At 42.2% G+C, this 17,114-nt stretch overlaps 1 protein-coding gene across 1 annotated transcript in view; it reads left to right on the plus strand.

Moving 5' to 3' along the window:
• cep170aa (centrosomal protein 170Aa) overlaps positions 1 to 17,114 on the plus strand; it is a 36,183-nt gene that overhangs the window by 6,483 nt on the left and 12,586 nt on the right. The window contains exons 2-8 of the mRNA XM_030772376.1: positions 2,570 to 2,713; positions 4,781 to 4,870; positions 6,686 to 6,764; positions 7,086 to 7,144; positions 7,466 to 7,637; positions 11,787 to 11,924; positions 14,870 to 15,328. Coding sequence (XP_030628236.1) covers positions 2,609 to 2,713; positions 4,781 to 4,870; positions 6,686 to 6,764; positions 7,086 to 7,144; positions 7,466 to 7,637; positions 11,787 to 11,924; positions 14,870 to 15,328 — 1,102 coding nt within the window. The 5' untranslated portion in view covers positions 2,570 to 2,608. The remainder of the gene's footprint in view (positions 1 to 2,569; positions 2,714 to 4,780; positions 4,871 to 6,685; positions 6,765 to 7,085; positions 7,145 to 7,465; positions 7,638 to 11,786; positions 11,925 to 14,869; positions 15,329 to 17,114) is intronic.

The raw sequence follows: 17,114 nt of genomic DNA on the forward strand, positions 1-17,114 counted from the left end.
CATTATTGCCTAAATGTATCCAAGTATTCAAGCACCAAAAACGCTGAATATGAAGAATTCTGCTTTACATCAAAAATTGTTTTGCGGGTGGTATTGTTACTCATCATTGTGATTTATCACACAACAAGAAACGTATTGGGGGGGGAAAAATTTCAGCACCTCCACCATTCATTTATTTATAGTGAGTCAGCATTTTATTGGAATGAAAAGTTGGACAGGGGCTCAAAGATGAGCCAGGGCTGTTGTGAGGAAGCATTAGCCATACTTCCTGCTACTCCCAAAGACACACACACAGTCAGCACGAAACAGTCCAGCTCTACAGCCACAGAGAGAGACAGGGAGGATACTCTTCGAGCCAAACACGAAGAAACCACCCATTTGACCAACAAAAGCTGCATTTCTCAATCCAGTCACACGAGACAAAAAATTTTAGATAATGTAATACAAGCTCAGATATAATATTGTAGTCGCTCAGACTTATTCCAGGTGAAACCAAAGAAAGGATAACGTCCATTTGGGCTTGCTTTCCTGTTCGCTTTAAATTCTTCAAGTGTAGCTTTTGAATATCCTGCCCCCACATTTTAACACACACACTCACACACACACACACACACACACACACACACACACACACACACACACACACGCACAGGAAGACCAGTGTCCAGTGAACAATGGCAAATGGTTTGTGGTAGGTTAGACATTTTTCTGAGCTAGATTTCTCTCTGGAGTGCATGTGTGCTAGAAGAGGAGAGGTGCTCACCACAAACATTCCTCAGCTGGTAAAGCTCTTTCACATCTTATTAAGCGAGCAGTTAGCTCTGCACTTGCCTGCCTGCAGCATGGCTCCTCTGCCACGTTGAGCGTATTCCTGGCTTCTGCGGGCGGGTCTCATAGACTAATGACTTTCCTGTGGTTATTTGACTGATGTTTGTGCACCAGAGAAAAGAAAATCTAGCAAGTAATGTGCTGCTATTCCTTCTCAGTCACTCCTGTGATGTATTGAAAAAGTTTGTTGTAGCTATATCCTGATAAAAAGCAAACCTTACATTTTACTAAGGGTTTTTTTTTTTTATTTGTGTGTTGTGTGTTCTATGTAAACTACCATGGATATTGTATTCAATGCACTTGCTAAGGAAGGAACGTATGTTGTACTCTTGCTAATAAGCTTACATGTTAATAATCTGTACAGGTACAGGGACAAACATGGAGTAGATACACTTTGTCATTTAAGATGACTTGATAGTACACCTTATGTTATATCAATTTGTGACAAACAAGACCAAGGATTATGCTCTAGCACTTTGGAAAAACTCAGTACTGATGGTGTTCAGTAGTTCATTTAAAGGACGGATGGTGTACCCTAGCGAAGGTTTATGGAAAATAGTGTGAGTGTTAGTAATGAGGATGAGGACGGAAGGCAGTGGCTGTGGACAGGAACATAATGTGGTCTTGCGCTCTGCAAACATTCAAATTCAGATTTAGAAATACAAAAAACCCCCAAAAAACACTCTCTGAACTGTAGTGTTTATCATCTCATTACACATTAATAATTCATGACAGCCTCTGGGTCCTTTACTCAGCAAGGAAAACAAGAGGGGCCCACAGATTCTTAGAGAGAGACGGACTTGTTGCATATCATGGATTAGTGATTGTAGGGAATATGTAACATTTTGTATTGACCCAAGGTATGCAAAAACCAATGTTTTCTTTTTGGTAATGGCTCTGAATTTTGTACATAATAGATCCCAAGAAAGTAAACCACTTATTGGCTCTAGTATCTGTTGAAAGTATATGAACTCCTGTTTTGTTTTTTTTTTGTTAAATTGATGGATATCATCAGTTTATGTGTTTACAATGTGCCACCATTTCAGCGAAGAGGTTTTGCACAAGTTGTACAAGGTCACTCAGAAGGGGGATTTTCAGTGTGTGGGCCAGGAAGTTATGCTTAATTATTTTTCCCAATGCTTAGCAGCTGTAATGTGAAACAGCAGAATTTGACCTCCTTTTGAGAGCGAAAGGAGAAAAAAAGAAAACAGCATGATGCAGTGTTCAGCCAAACTGCCTACATCACTTCCTCTGGCATCTGGCAATGATCAGGGCAGGAGAGAGAGGATATAGCTGTCTGTAGGACTTTCTGCCTGCTACATTTTTGTGCTCCCTTAAAAGTAGCACTACTGGAGGAAAGACAGGAATGTCATAGAACTAACCGTCTCTCTCTCTCTCTCTCTCTCTCTCTCTCTCTCTCTCTCTCTCTCTCTCTCACTCACTCAGTCTCTTGTGTCTGTGTGTGTGTGTGTGTGTGTGTTTTGTTTGGAATTTGGATTCTTGCCTGATTCTAGCTTGATTTACTGACATGATAGGAAATAATATCATTACAGAGTGAAACAATACCTTCTGAGTGTAGGAGCCAAACATAGATTTTAGACAGTTAACTCACTGTTGATAACCTAATGTGGAAAATGAAATTTTATCAAAATATTCAATTGCTTTAATTGTTTCTCTTCCATTCCCACCACCAACTTCTCTCTCTGTCTCTCTCCCCCCCCCCCCCCCCCCCCCCTTAAAGGATGACAGGGAGGACTGAGGCGGCAGGAGCATAGCAGAGATGAGCCTCACGTCCTGGTTTCTGGTGAGCAGCGGCGGGACGCGGCACCGGCTGCCCCGCGAGATGATCTTTGTGGGTCGTGATGACTGTGAGCTCATGCTGCAGGTAACTCTTTAGAGATTTAACATCTGCTTGGAAAACTCTTCTGACCTCTGGACAACCTCAGATACACTCCTTGTCCTGCAGCTGCGTTAGGTTCAATCAGTGATGTCCCATGGCTTGATAACGTAATGGGGATTTTCTGTTTGCTGCTAATACAAGGTGCTATTCTATTACCTTATATTAGCTACTAATGCTAATACTAGATTGTATTTAAACAACGCTAACTTCCCATGATGGTTATGGTTGCACAGATAGACCGTGAGAATCTTGATGAGCACAGAGGGAAACTTCTTTACACCTCAAAAAGGAGCGTTGTTGGGGATACCTGACTCCTTTAATGCGTCATTTTCGCCGTGTGCCCGTTAGTCATGGTGCTATATTAATAGAAAGTGGGACAGATACCTCACTGGCTACTTTTAGCTGTAATGGAGGGCATCCAGTTCAAGTGAACAACTTTCTCTGTTGTCAAAACTTAGCCTGGAAGAGTGCCAGATTCCGGGCATAACATACACACCAGTGCATGGGACTTAATAACGTGATGTTACTACAACTCAGGCAGTTATGAGGTGGAGTTTCAGAATGTAACACTATCGTAGCACAAACACGTCTGAGAAGGCTGAATTTGCAACAACAGCAGTGTTTTTGTCGTATCCAGCCCAAGTCAAAGACAATATTTAGTGCGGCCGAGAAACAGAAAGGGTGGTCTTCTTTTTCCTGGCCTTGCTAGTCCTCTGTGTTGCTGAGTAAGGCAGCATTAGCAGTTTAATATTAAATTAGGAGTCTCTACATTTTTTTGTGGATGTAAAAATTCATTTTAGTCACTTTATTAGGGTTATCTAACTGTGTGGTATCTGATAGTATCAGTAAATCTTAGCATTTCGTGCAAGCATCATTTGATGTCTTCAGGTTTAGCATGTTTCTGCCCTCTGTTAGTGTAGGCTTGGCTTTCGAAATTTAGCCTTTGCTTTATAAAAGACTAGATATTCGTCCCAGTCTGCAGACTAGATATTCGTCCCAGTCTGCAGACTAGATATTCGTCCCAGTCTGCAGACTAGATATTCGTCTCAGTCTGCAGTTGCAACATAATGAAATAATAGCTGATTCTTCTATCCGGTCTCTAGATGCCACAAGAAGTTGATTGAAAAGTCATTAGATTGTGAAGCTGAGTTTGAAGCTAATAAACAAGACAGAGACAGGGTTTGTTTTAAGCAAACCCCATCTTTCTTCTCTGACCCTCATGTGACCTGGGGGCCACGCAGACAATCAGCAGCTTTGTTTCACGCGAGTTTGAAGACTCTAGCTGCTGAAATGGCTCACGCCATGTGACTGCTTTTTTTAAGACATTGATTTCTCGCGTGATGAGCCCAAGATCTGTCAATAGCCAGAGGAGACGAGAGTTACGAGTTATGCTAGAGCTCTTTAGCGTGGCTAATAGATACGTTTCCACGACGTCCTCATTCTTCAGTATTTACTTCTGAAATTATGTTTAGATTATGTTTGATTATGTTACTGTTAATCTGCATGTAGTCTTTACAGTCAGCAGTGCTGAAGTCATATGTGCTGGTTGTTTGGGTCAGTCTGTATGTACCAGTCATATCAGTCTCTCCTGTCTATTGTGGGTTATCTTAGTAACATTATCGGCTGAGAGAGGTCTGTTGGTGTGAACGTTGTTTACTCAGTCTTTTGCTATTGAGCAGAATTCCATTTACTATTTGCTTTGCCTTTTGCCAAATCTTCCTCTGTGTATTTGGTGAGATACATTATCTGGTTTTAAATAATAGTATTCTTAGAAGAGCTTTTCTCAAAATAAAAATATGGGAAACATTTACAGCACCAAAGAAATCTAATCTCAAAAATTCAGAATGCTCTGACCCTCAGTTTTAAGAAATGTCAGTTATTTTTCCTTCAAATGTTAATTTAGTTACAAGGCTTTGTTAACATTTGAAGTATGGTTCTAATACATACTGTTGTCAAAACAATGATCAAGGAAGCCAAAAATAACAAAAAATTCTTTGAGCCAAAAAAAAAAAAAAAAGCTTCTACTCATTCTTTTTTTTTTTTTTTTGGTAGTCACGGAGTGTTGACAAGCAGCATGCAGTAATCAACTATGAATCTGCCAGCGATGAGCACAAGGTGAAGGATCTGGGTAGTCTGAATGGGGTGAGTAAGAGAAAGGAAATGCTTATTGTAACTTCTATGCAGATTAATATTATAAATATTATCATATTTATAATATTAATGATTATTGTGAATAATCATTATTATTACATAAATATAATCACATTTATAATATTAATCTTCATTTCCTGTCTATTGTATCACAGGTTCTTCATTTTTTGTTTGTTTTATTGATTTGAAGTAATTATCGTAATGTAAATGCTCCCTGTTACTGTGGTGCTTCACAGAAAAAAAAGACTCATAAGGTTTTTTTAGGTTTAAGGTTTTTTGATTTTTGTTTTTTTTTATTTCTGTTAATGACAAGTTCACTCACCCAGTCAGTCCATATCAGTTCCATTATACACTGCACGAAACACTGACTAGAGGCTTTTCCCGCCACCCGGTCTGAATCATGTGTTATTGTTAGTTTATGTGTGTCTGGCTGCATGTGGTCGACAGAGGCAGTCTCCGACCTCTGAGGCACTATTCCTAAAACAGGAAGTTTGACTCATAAACACTTCCCATTGAGTCAAGCCTTAAAATTCCTTTTCCTGCCTTGTGCTTGCCGGAGGTGCTCCTATGCGGGATTTGTATGAGTAAAGACTAGTCAGCACCACATAACATAGAGGATGTAGAAACCAAAAAAAAAAAAACCCTCACAAAAAAAAACAACACGCAAGGTGCTAACCTATTTTGAGTGCTCCTCTACCCTGTGCCCAGTAGCTCCTCAGCTAAACTCAAAGCTAATCACATCATTACTCTGCTCAAAGGGAGAGTCTCTGCTCTGTTCTTTCTCAGAGGAAGCATCCCATATCATTGTTAAACGTCTTCCTCGGCTATAATGATGTTTGACTTTTTAAGATGAGTAGAATAAGTAGGACTTTGCGGACTTAACTATTAATCACTAGAGTGCTGTTTAGGATGACTTTTGTAATAAAGAGAAACTCTTACTGTACATAGAAACTATTCAGGTCCTGTAATGTAAAGATTCATTTCTGTCCAGGAGAAACTTAAAACTTTGGTAGTCTGAAACTGCTTTGTCAGTAAGACTGGCTCCCTCCCATCTCTCTGAGTTCTGCCAGAACATTCTGTCATTTGAGACAAACTGGGCTTCAATGCTCTGACTGGCGGCATAGACTGCGTGTCATGCTGCAACCTCATGTCAGTTTCATTGAAACAGTATGTGAAAGGTCAGGTCTGAAGAAACAAACACTTTATTTCTTTCACGGGTACTTACTGTACATAAACAGTGACTTTCCTAATGATCCTTTTAAATGATCATTTAAATGATTCTTTGAAATCACAATTACCCAAATGACAAACAGTCAACAGTTACAGACTAATGAGTATTTGATGCTAAAATGGTGTATGTTCAGCAAACACACGCGTGCACACGCACACACACGCACAAACACACCCACGCAAACACCCTACAAAAAAAAAAAAAGACTTGAGACACGGTGTGGTGGAACAACTTCCACATGGAAGATTAAGACATTATACTCAAAACACAGAATTAATTCTTAATTTGTGACAGGGTTAAGTAGGGGATTTAATTTAACCCTGGATTAAAGAGAGAAGGATCCAAGAAAATTGTCTGATTTCATTTAAACTGTTGACACCTGATACTTTTAGATTTTAGAAAGGAGAGAAGTGTTTTTTTTTTCATGTTGATATAAGATTGTCCCTTTATGTTGTGTCTTTGTCTTTTTACATTTTTAATGTTGTAAAAGATGCTCTGCTAGTACTTTGTCAGGTAGTCCTAGAAATGTGAATCTTAACTTCTGTTTGTTGTTTTTGTTGTTTTCAATTCCACAGACATTTGTGAATGATGTTAGAATTCAGGAGCAGATGTACATCACTTTGAAGATAGATGACAAATTGAGATTTGGATATGATATCCTTTTTCAAAGGCAAGTCAGCCATTTCCTAACACAGCCTCTCTGATTTTCTGTGTTTAATATGAAATTTCTGAATGTAATGTAAGAATTCCCCCATTAATAGTTTCCGACTGATTTGCTTATTAGTGTAGTTTTGTGCATTGATGAGTTGCTGTGTGTATAGTTGTGGAGAGTGAGTGAAGGATTTTAGATGTATGGATTTGTTCTCGTTTGTCTATCTTGTGTGCAAGACTTTTTTTCTGGTGGAACATGTTGTTTTCTTACAGTTCAGTGTGTGAACTGGTTTGATCTTAAATGTGTTCCTTAACCTGTCTCACATACCAATCTATTCACCGTGGTTCGAGGAGAGCTACACGTTCCAGAAGAAGCTTTAAAAGTGAGTGTATCCACAAAATTGTTTTGGTTTTTTTTTTTAACACGCACCAAGTTTTTTCTCTCGTGAACATAATAGATCCGTAATTGTAAAGACTTAAGATCTTAAAATGTGTGCTTAACAGTTGAGGCGCTACCGTAAAAACATTACCTATGCGCCTGTACAGTAATGTTCCCAACTGTTTTTCTTATTAGTATTCATTTTGATTACCTCTGCATACCGTCCCACATTTGAGCTATCCAAGTTAGCATTTGATGACAGTTGACATTCGACCATGTTCCCCCTTCTCTCTCTCTCCAAAACCCCTCCGTCTCCCTCTGTCAGCATGAAAAGTTTACCAGTCAGCTCCAACTGGGCAAGAAGCCTACCAATGGGGAGCCCTCAAAGACCATCAAATCTCCAACTGCCAAAGCCCCTGAGTGCAAAGTCACAGAGCCTGTCGCAGAACCTCCTGTTAAACCTGTGGAAGCAAACAAGGCCGAGGACAAGATGCCAGGTGAGGGAATGATTCTGGCGTCTTACTTGGTGTGAAGCTGGCTTGCTGAGCTTGTGTGGAGTGAGCAGGGGAGAGTAGGTAGAAATGACCATCGCGTCAGACTAACATCATCTTTTGATATTTTGGTTTGACTGATGTAACTGATAAGCAGCTCAGACAGTGTTGAAATTCCCATTGTAGCTTTTTTGTTCAGTGATTAAATGCTGGTTTTATTAAGTCTTTCTTTTCGCTCTCTCTCTCTCTCTCTCTCTCTCTCTCTCACTCTCTCCCTCCCTCTCCCTCTCTCTTTTCTACTCCTCCCACAACTTCACATGGCTTATCTATTCTTATCAGTTAAAAAGTGGTTTGAGCTAATGACTGATCTTTGAATAACATGTCATTAAATCCAAAGCCTGCAGCAAAAAAGAAAAGAAAAAAAAAAGCATAATAAATGTTTCTACTGTGCCTTATCTGATTGGCTCCATTGGGTCTTCTGTCGGTACTAGTTGAGAGTAACAGTCAGGTGTCATGTTTATCTGAATGGCTGAACTGTTACAATAAATTTGTGTCTTTCCATCATCTCGCTTAGGCTGAGCACCCAACAGGCGGTCAACCCTCATAATTAAAAGCATTACTCTTTCACTACAGTGCAAGATGCCAGAGAGTATAAACAAGGCTCACTGTGTCGGGTTCAGGCTGACTAATGTAAACACAATTAGATAGGTGTAATTTGTTAGAGGCTGAGTTTCAGTGACCTACAGCGTACTACTGCAGGGCTCAAACATCTACAGGGGTTGTGGTTGAATGAGCATGGCAGTAAAGGAAATTGCCTCATGGATTTGGTTTAGGACCGGATCAGCCAGAGGAAGACCTTTACATGACAATATCCTAAACGGGATATACAGCGATGGCATTTCAGTTCCCATTAAAGACGTGTGTGGACATACAAACTGTATTCTCTCATAAGTTAGTTTCCTACCAGCTCCCATACATGAATTTAAAACACCTAGTTTAAACAATACGCTGAAATCCTCAAATTGTCTTCACAAGAATTACTGACATGCCAGGCCCTTTGGTCTGCTTTGGTTTGGTCTCTATGTGCAACGCAGCGGCAAAGCAGCGATTTCTTTCTACGTTTCGTAAAAAATCGGAGAAAGACCAAGACAAGTTTGTTGTCTAGCGCTCTCCGTGCCGCAGCAGCGACTGATTCCGGGCCGTTAGGTAAGCTGGATGTTACCGTACCCGCCACATTTAGCCGGGTTAAGAAGCACTGCATGTTTAACTCCCATGTAATTATGAGAGCGGCGTAGTGAAGCCCTTAAGTGCTGGGTATGTAATGACAGGTCTCAGGCCTGCCCCACAGCCGTGCCACGCTCCCCTTGTATTTAGAAAAGTAAGAGATGGGTGGCATCGTGGAACGTGTTGTTATTGCACTGCCACCGGGTTATTTTGTCCTGCTTATTGTTGTCTTCGCGCAGACGTGCCGCGGAACCCGGCTGCGTCCGTGGGCTGCGTCGTCTGTTTTTGCGCGGCGCAGAAACGATCTGTGTTTCCATGAAAAAGTGTGAACCGTGTTATGAATTATGAAATGGTCGGGCGAATTTTCAGCTGTTCTGGAAATAGCGTGATGCTGAGTCTGGTTGTACGGATTGATCCGAAGGAAGAGAGTCAGGGGTTTGGATAGGTCTTTGCGGAGAAGAATCAGGGGTGTTGCTCAGTGAGGTGGAGTGAGGTGGAAGATAAAGGATGTTCTGAAGTGATCAGCGCAGAAGGGAATTAGGGTGCTCTGTGATTTGATCACTCATGGATTTGCACTCCCTATTACTTCAAAAAGAAATGTCTGCCTTCACGCTGTGCTCCTCTCTAAACACCGCGTGGCATTTCGCTGGGTTACGACTGTGTGACTGCCCCTCGCTGTACCCCTCAGTCGCTGGTGGCAATAGGGTGAGGTCTTCCTGAAATCAGTGGCTCTAATCTTAGGTCTCTCCCAGGAGTGCGAGGCAAACGGGAGTAATGAATGTCACAGTGCAGAGCCAAATGCCACTGAGCTGAATACAGTCAAGGTGCAGGAGAGCTTTTGTCCCGCCATGACATTCCTCTGACCGTTAGCAAACAACGGAAGGCAAAGTCCTTTTGATATCTGAAACAAGAGCAGATTCCATCAGGGTTTTTCTCATTGAGTCTCATCTTCTTTTTCATCAGAATGCATGCTTTGTTGTGTGCTTCACTGCCCTGAGCAATACATCAAAGTGCAAGGTGGAGCTTTGTCATTTTGTCAAAAAAGACACAGCTGAACAGGCGCCTTGTTGTAAAATCACAAGGATATGAATACAGAGCAATGAAAAATATTCGATAGAATGAAATACGGTGGCACGTTGAAGAGTCGGTAGAACAGTTATTAAATATGTCTTCGCAGGTTAAGTCGCATTTTACTCATGTTCAAGTTTCAAGTTCAAGTTTAAGTTTATTTAGAGCCCAATATCACTGTTTACAGTCTCAAAGGGCTTTACATGCCCACAGGATTACAACAAAACAGAGCAGGGTGGCACCCCCTGACTTGATCCTCATAGCGGGCAAGAAAAAACTCCTCAAAAAACCCAGACATTAGGGAAAAATAGGAGAAATCTTGAGAAGGACCACAAAGAGAGGAGACCCCTTCTAGGCCAGCCAGGCGTGCAGTAGGTGCCAGCCCAGAGGGCAATTTACAAAACAACAGAGTGATAATAAATGAGAACACAACTGGTAGGTAGTATGAGGAATGACGCAACAGCATGGGGCTCAGTTGGGGTGGACGGCACAGCTGTAGCAGCACAGGAGGACACGAAGCCGCAGCAGCCATCGGGATGACGGTGAAGAGGGATGGCATGGCGGGTGGGGGGGGGGGGGGGACACCTAAGAGAAAGTAGCCACACTCACACCAGACACTCATGCTCAAACAGATGAGCCACAGCCATGCAGGAGATGAGGGAGGGAAGGAGAGCAATTGGAGTAGCGGCACTTAACAGATGAAATAAGACAAGTAATTTTATAGATAATTTTGTATTGAAAGTTGCAAGAGTAGTAGCTGAGGAGGGCGCAGGAGGAGCAGGGCCACGTGGGGGAGCAGGGCCAGGGACAGCAGGGCACAAAGTCATTCAGCCGGTCAGGGGAAGGTGCCACATCCAGGAAGCAGGCGCAGACATCGACCACTCACACAAAGAGAAGAGAGCAGGTTAATGACAGCAACTGATCAGGTTAAGATAAGAGCAGAGGAGAGGAGAGGGAGGAGAGAGAGAAGATGAGAGGTATCTAAGCCGGCAGCTACTAAGCTAAACTATGCCAGGAGAGACTACAGCAGAGACTGAGCTATACCGGAAGATTAGTTTGAGACTATGCTATCATACGACACGGAGAATAAATGAGTCTTAAGTTTGGTTTTAAAGGTAGCAAGACAGTTTGCCTCTTTAATATCTATAGGTAGGCTGTTCCAGAGAAAGGGTGCGCGGTAGGCAAAGGCGCGATGGCCAGCAGACTTCTTTTTAACTTTTGGAACAACTAATAATTTAGCAGCCTGAGAGCGCAGGGTGCGGGGGGGGGGGCGTAGAGTGTAATTAAATCAGAAAGATAGGCCGGTGCAAGCCCATGGAGAATTTTAAATGTTAATAGGAGGACTTTAAAATCAGCCCTCATGTGAACTGGGAGCCAGTGAAGGGAAGCCAGGACGGGAGTGATGTGATCGAACTTCCTAGTTCGGGTCAGGATTCTGGCAGCAGCATTCTGGACAAGCTGAAGACTTCTGGTGCTAGAGGCGGGCAAGCCAGAGTACAGAACGTTACAGTAGTCGAGGCGAGACGTGACAAATGCATGGACAATGGTTTCTGCATCAGCTAAACATAGTAGGGGCCTAATTTTGGCGACATTGCGGAGATGGTAAAAGGCCGTTTTGGTAGTGTTCTTGATATGAGTGACAAGCGAGAGACTAGAGTCAATAGAGTCTTGTGATAGGTGCATTTCTTCTCAGAGTAATCTTTAAGTGTATATATATATATATATATATATATATATATATATATATATATATATATATTTTTTTTTTTTTTTTTTTTTTTTTAATCAGCAATTTCTGTCTGGTTTGAGTTTTGAAACTCTTTACGTTTGATTTTAAATCCGAGTTTTATATTTATGCTGTAGGGGACATAGCTGCCTTACACAGGGGGACCCCTTTGTACGGACAGCCGTCTTGGTGGGGTGACTGCGATGCGGACGATGAGAACTCTTTCAAGCAAGAGAACAAAACGTCCGGGAAAAAACAGGACAGTTCCTATTCAGGTAAGAGTGACCTGGTACACTTCACCTCTTTTTCTACCTCCTAACACAGGAAAAAAACAGGAGGGGAAACATTTACAAATGAATTGGTCTACAACTGCAATTAAAAAAAACAGCATACTGTCGTAGCATATTACTGTATGCCTGTCGATATCACATCGGAGTAAGTTTGGAAACTTTCCATATCGGTAGCACAGTCTGAGTTCTGACTGGTCGGGCACTGCGTTTGACTGGAGGCTTGCGATCCCATTAACCTGTGCCGTGCAGACTTAATAGGATTAGGGCTTACTGAAGCTGTTCCACAGCATGAAACGCTGCATGTGAAATCGACTCCGAGACAGAGCCCAAGTTCAGAAAACCGCACAAACGCAGATAAGAAATCAGCAAAATCGGGACGGATTTAGAGAACAAATTATTAACTGATTTTTGGTAACAATTACGCATAAATTCTTCAGCTGTTTTACCAACATTTTTTAAATTGTTCAGGACTTTTTGATTGTCAGTGTTGTTGTGTTTTAGCATCTGACATAAACACATTTCTTTTTTTCCCCATATGAACGATTTCAGCAGCGCACCCGGATTGTAGTGGTTATATTTTTCTGAAGGCTTTTACAAATGAAATCAGTTTTTTTTTCCCCTACACTGAAGGTCACCTCAAAACTCCCCACAGTAGAGGGCAGTGGCACTATATGTTGATTGTATTTGTATATGTGCATGTGCGCATGAGTGTGTTCCTTTGGTGACAGGCACCTCACATCCACTCAGACAATCACAGAAGACTGCTCGTGTTACATAACTGCATATATCTATGGCTTACCAACCTCTAGGATGTAATTAAGTTAAGTGGGCAGAGATGACAGCAAGGCAGTCACAAAGACGTGCAAATTTTTTTAATGAATTTCTTTCCGTGTAACACATGGCATCTTTATATTCGATAACATTTCCTCTGTTCTTTCATTCAGTGACAGAGAAACCAGAGAGTATTCATGCCCTTGAGTGCCTCTTAATTCAATTCACTCAAGACTATAACTGCTCTGTTCAAAATAAAGGACCACAGACACATCTTGCCAAGAGCCTCACTCCTTTCTCAGGGACCGTCGGGTAAATTTCTCCCGCAAGGGAAACTTTACGCGCCGAATGGAATTATATGACAGCATCTCTGATATTATCACCGACTAAGAATATAAGTATACACGGGGACATTGTAATGAATTACATGCTCTTAGCCTAACACGTGAAACACAGGCAAAGACGCAGCATTGGCAGTCGAAAATAAAAAAAGGTGTGCACGCAACTGTTCCCCACATCAAAGCACTTGTTCCTACTGTCTCCTAGTGCTATTTTTAGTCAAAGGCAGCTCTTCTTCGGTGAAAGGTGGCAACACTGGGGAGGCTATGTGTTTAGGAGAAGAGGAAGAGACTATAAGGGAGTTGTGTCCCTTGTATACTGAATAGACGCTGTTGTAGCTAGACCCTGCCCCCTCCCTAGTTATTGTCACTGAGGGGTGTTTGGTTTCGCCTCTGTGACATGGGCTGCCTCTATTCACAAAGGAAACACCTCATGCTGTATTTGTTGTGAGTATAGTCGCTCCGTGCTCGATTCTTTATTAGATGCTTTCATTACGTGAATTCACATGAAATCTGGGTTTAGATGCGAGCTTTCAGTTCAAGGAAAAATGTTGCTTTCACGCTGTTGTGATACGGCCTGTCGACAAGTTGTTGTTTTTTTTTTTTTTTTCATTCGAGTATTTTTGTTCAGTACCAAAGACTTTGTTTTCTCATTCATTTGTGATAGTAGCAGTGCCTAGCTTTGTAGATAAGGAGTGTTTAGAGAAATGCAAATATGCAATGTCGCTTGAGAGAGAGAGTGCAGTTATAGGGAAGGAGTCACTATACTGTTTTTGTGGCTTTTTCCGTACAGCTTTCCAGAGTATCCTCGTCGTTATTCCTTTATTATCACCGTTGTTATTTTATCTGTTCGGTCATTTTATTTGTTCTAACATTTCCCATAACTTTTGAGAGGAACTGCAAGTGAATTTATAAAAACAGGAAGTTTAAGAGTCACATTTTAGTAAGTCATACATGTGGGAAGCACCAAAAAGCTGTCAAGAAGTGCTCTAACTGAATGAACCCAAGCATGTGAATGTGAATATTTTATAAATCTAGCTGTTCAACAATCATGTCAATTTCTATCAAAATTGACATGTTCGCTGGTGTGGGGAACAGAAAGTTATGTAAATGTTTCTTATGGCTCAGTGCACTTACTGGTGAGAACTAATATTTAATCTACATCAGTCTACCATTTCGTTTCAGTTTCATGCGTTCATATCATTTTTTAACTTTTGGTTTTTGAACCGAACAGACATCTCTCTCAGATTAATTTTGTCTCAAGTCCCCGTGTGATAAAAATGAAGGCTTTCAGAGAATGAGGGATCAAAGAGAAATCGAACTAAATCCTAAGCCGTATAATCACTGTGCTGAGAGATACTCAGTCTTAATTACACCCTGATATGTCATTTTGGATCACGGCTCTGCTTGCTCTGCTGTTTTATGCCCAGAGTTTTAAAATCTAAACCAACATTTTTGCAACTTAGCTGTTAAGGGGAAGCATAGGGTCGACCAGTTTTGTCAAGCACACCATTAATCTATAGCATATCCTGAAGGGATTTCCACAACTGTTATAGAACAACTAAGACGCCCATTTGTGAATGGACGGATAGCCTTATTGGTTACTTGGACTGTGATTGGCTGTACCATTAATGCTTGTCAATTAGCTGTGCCATTAACACGCGGCTGCCCTGGTTTGAGTGAAGTTTTTTCTCTTCGGACACTGATTCAGACAAACGGCTGGATGTGCAAAGAAAGCTGAGCTGATTAGACTAGACGAGCCCGTGACCCTTTGACCCATTGATGCTAATCTTCAGTCTTCTCCTCTCTGTGGCCCCACAGACAGCAAGGAGGCTAAGAAAAACGAGAGGCCCAAGGAGGATGGCCTGGCTCCCGTAGGCTCTGAGCCTAGCTACTTTGAGATCCCCAGCAAGGAAGGGCAGATGGCCGAGAACAGCATCCACGAGATCCCCACGAAGGACACGGAGGGAGCCTCGGCCGCCAAGTCTGCCGTGGGCAACACCGCCGCACAGGCCAACACCTCGTTCACTATCGAATTTGACAACACCTCGCCGGGGAAGGTGACCATCAAAGACCACGTATCCCGCCCGCGACCCAAGAAATCGCCTCAGCCCGGGGGGAAAGAGCTCACTACACTTCAAGCTGCCATCATGGCCTCGGAGACAAAAGTGGCTGACTGGCTCGCCCAAAACGACCCTCCTCTGGTACGACGGGAGTCCACGGAGGAGGACACGAAGAGCATCAAGAGCGATGTACCTGTCCACCTCAAGAGACTAAAAGGTGTGGAGTGCCTTGGATTTTCATTCATTTGGTAACCTGATAATCACTGATTGTCATTGAAGTGCTGAACTGTGCAGTGTCTGGTATTGGTATAACTGAAGAGAGAATTAATTCATAAAAACACAGCAACACCAAAGCAGGTTGTTAAGCAAGTCTTGTCTGTGGTTCGCATGACCTACTTTGAATGTATGTGTCTCTGTGTGGAAACAAAGTCTCTCTTGTCTGATTGCTTTTTCGTAGATTTTATCATCAAAAATAATGATGTTCTAAGTGCTGTCAGCGTGCTGTGAGTGAGTTGTGTTCTTGCTTGGCTTCGCTTACCACAGACTTTGGCATTTAGTAGCATCTGAGGGAGGAGAAATTAAGTCCAGAGATTCTTTTCACAGATGAATTCATATTACGTGACCATGCACTGCAATTAAGGGTACCTTCATCCTTAGAATTCAGAAAATAAGAGGCTGAGTGGTAGCTGGAAGCAAGTCATCTCTGAGAATAACAGAGGCTGACTTGACCCCTGACCTGTGCTGGTTATGTGAGGGAGTCTGTACAGTGTACAGTGCTGGAAAACCTGAGTTCATCGAGTTGGCATCACTGCGTTTGGGTTGTTCTCTGTCTTGAAGTGAATCCTGAATAGATCTCAAATGTATCTCGAGTTTCTCTACCTTAAAAAGCGGGAAAAAGAAAGGAGCTTGTTTATTGGTCAGTGGATTCAGTGTTTACCTCAACAGAACGAAGTGGCTTGCAGTGATAGGATGCTTCCAAGGATAATTCATCCAAGTTGTTTTCTGTGCCCTCTTCAGACCTCTTCCCCAGACCTCACCGAGGCTGAAAATAGCTCTGTAGTCACACCTACACAGTTGAGATTTGCCTGTCTGGATCGGCGCTCATGATTTTCTCGGTGTTTTCCTGGCTGGGTTTTTTTTTTATCGAAGCAGAGAGAGCTGCATGCACCGATTTGCAAGTCTGATTGGAAAAAAGTACTGATTCAGTCATCTTCAGTTATTCTTGAGCCCCCTAGAGTTATGAAGCAAAAACACAATCTTCGCATCAGAATTAATTTGCATTTTATGATTCCCAAAATGGCCTAATTGCTGCTGCAGGCATATTTAAGTCGTTAATGCAGCATTCACCACAAACCATATGTTTGCAAAACTGCGTACGGAGGCAAAGTCAAAGAAAGAAAACGTTTTTTTTGTTTTTTTTTTTGAAGTGTCAGATATTCTGCTGCATTTCCCATTTCAAGGGGATTAGCCGCTACCTAGCACTTTTTAAATCCTTGTCTCCCGCTAACGCTCAATGACAGAGCTTAGAAGGAAGGCTTGGGGTAGACCCCCTGCTTGCCTGCTTTCACCGTCTAAGGCAGTCATTTTTACACAACCTTCTGCCTCGACCAGACACACACACACACACACACATCTGCGCCGGTGTAGCATATTGTGTTATGTACCCTGTTTTCAGATCTTTTCCGACTACATTGCTCAGGTGGGTGTCTTTTTCTTCGTTTCTCATTCTGCTTGTTTACTGCAGCGGAGCCCCTTTTTCGCCAGGCGAGTCCATTGACTAAATTGGAGCGTTCGGCTGTAATTAAGTGGGTGTTAATTTATGATGACTGTGCTTTCGAGTGCTGGGAGCACGCTGACAGGGCCGATACAGAGAGGAATATATGAGCTACGTACGTACAGAGCTCATGATTGACGAGGTATGTTCGACTATGCAGTTTTTCCAGTTCCAGGCGTGGCTTGGTCTGCCCGTCCGTGTGTCAGTCCTGCCGGTCGCCTTTAAGTGT

This window comes from Chanos chanos, chromosome 4 (genome assembly GCF_902362185.1).
Source record: "Chanos chanos chromosome 4, fChaCha1.1, whole genome shotgun sequence".
Lineage (NCBI taxonomy): Eukaryota > Metazoa > Chordata > Actinopteri > Gonorynchiformes > Chanidae > Chanos > Chanos chanos.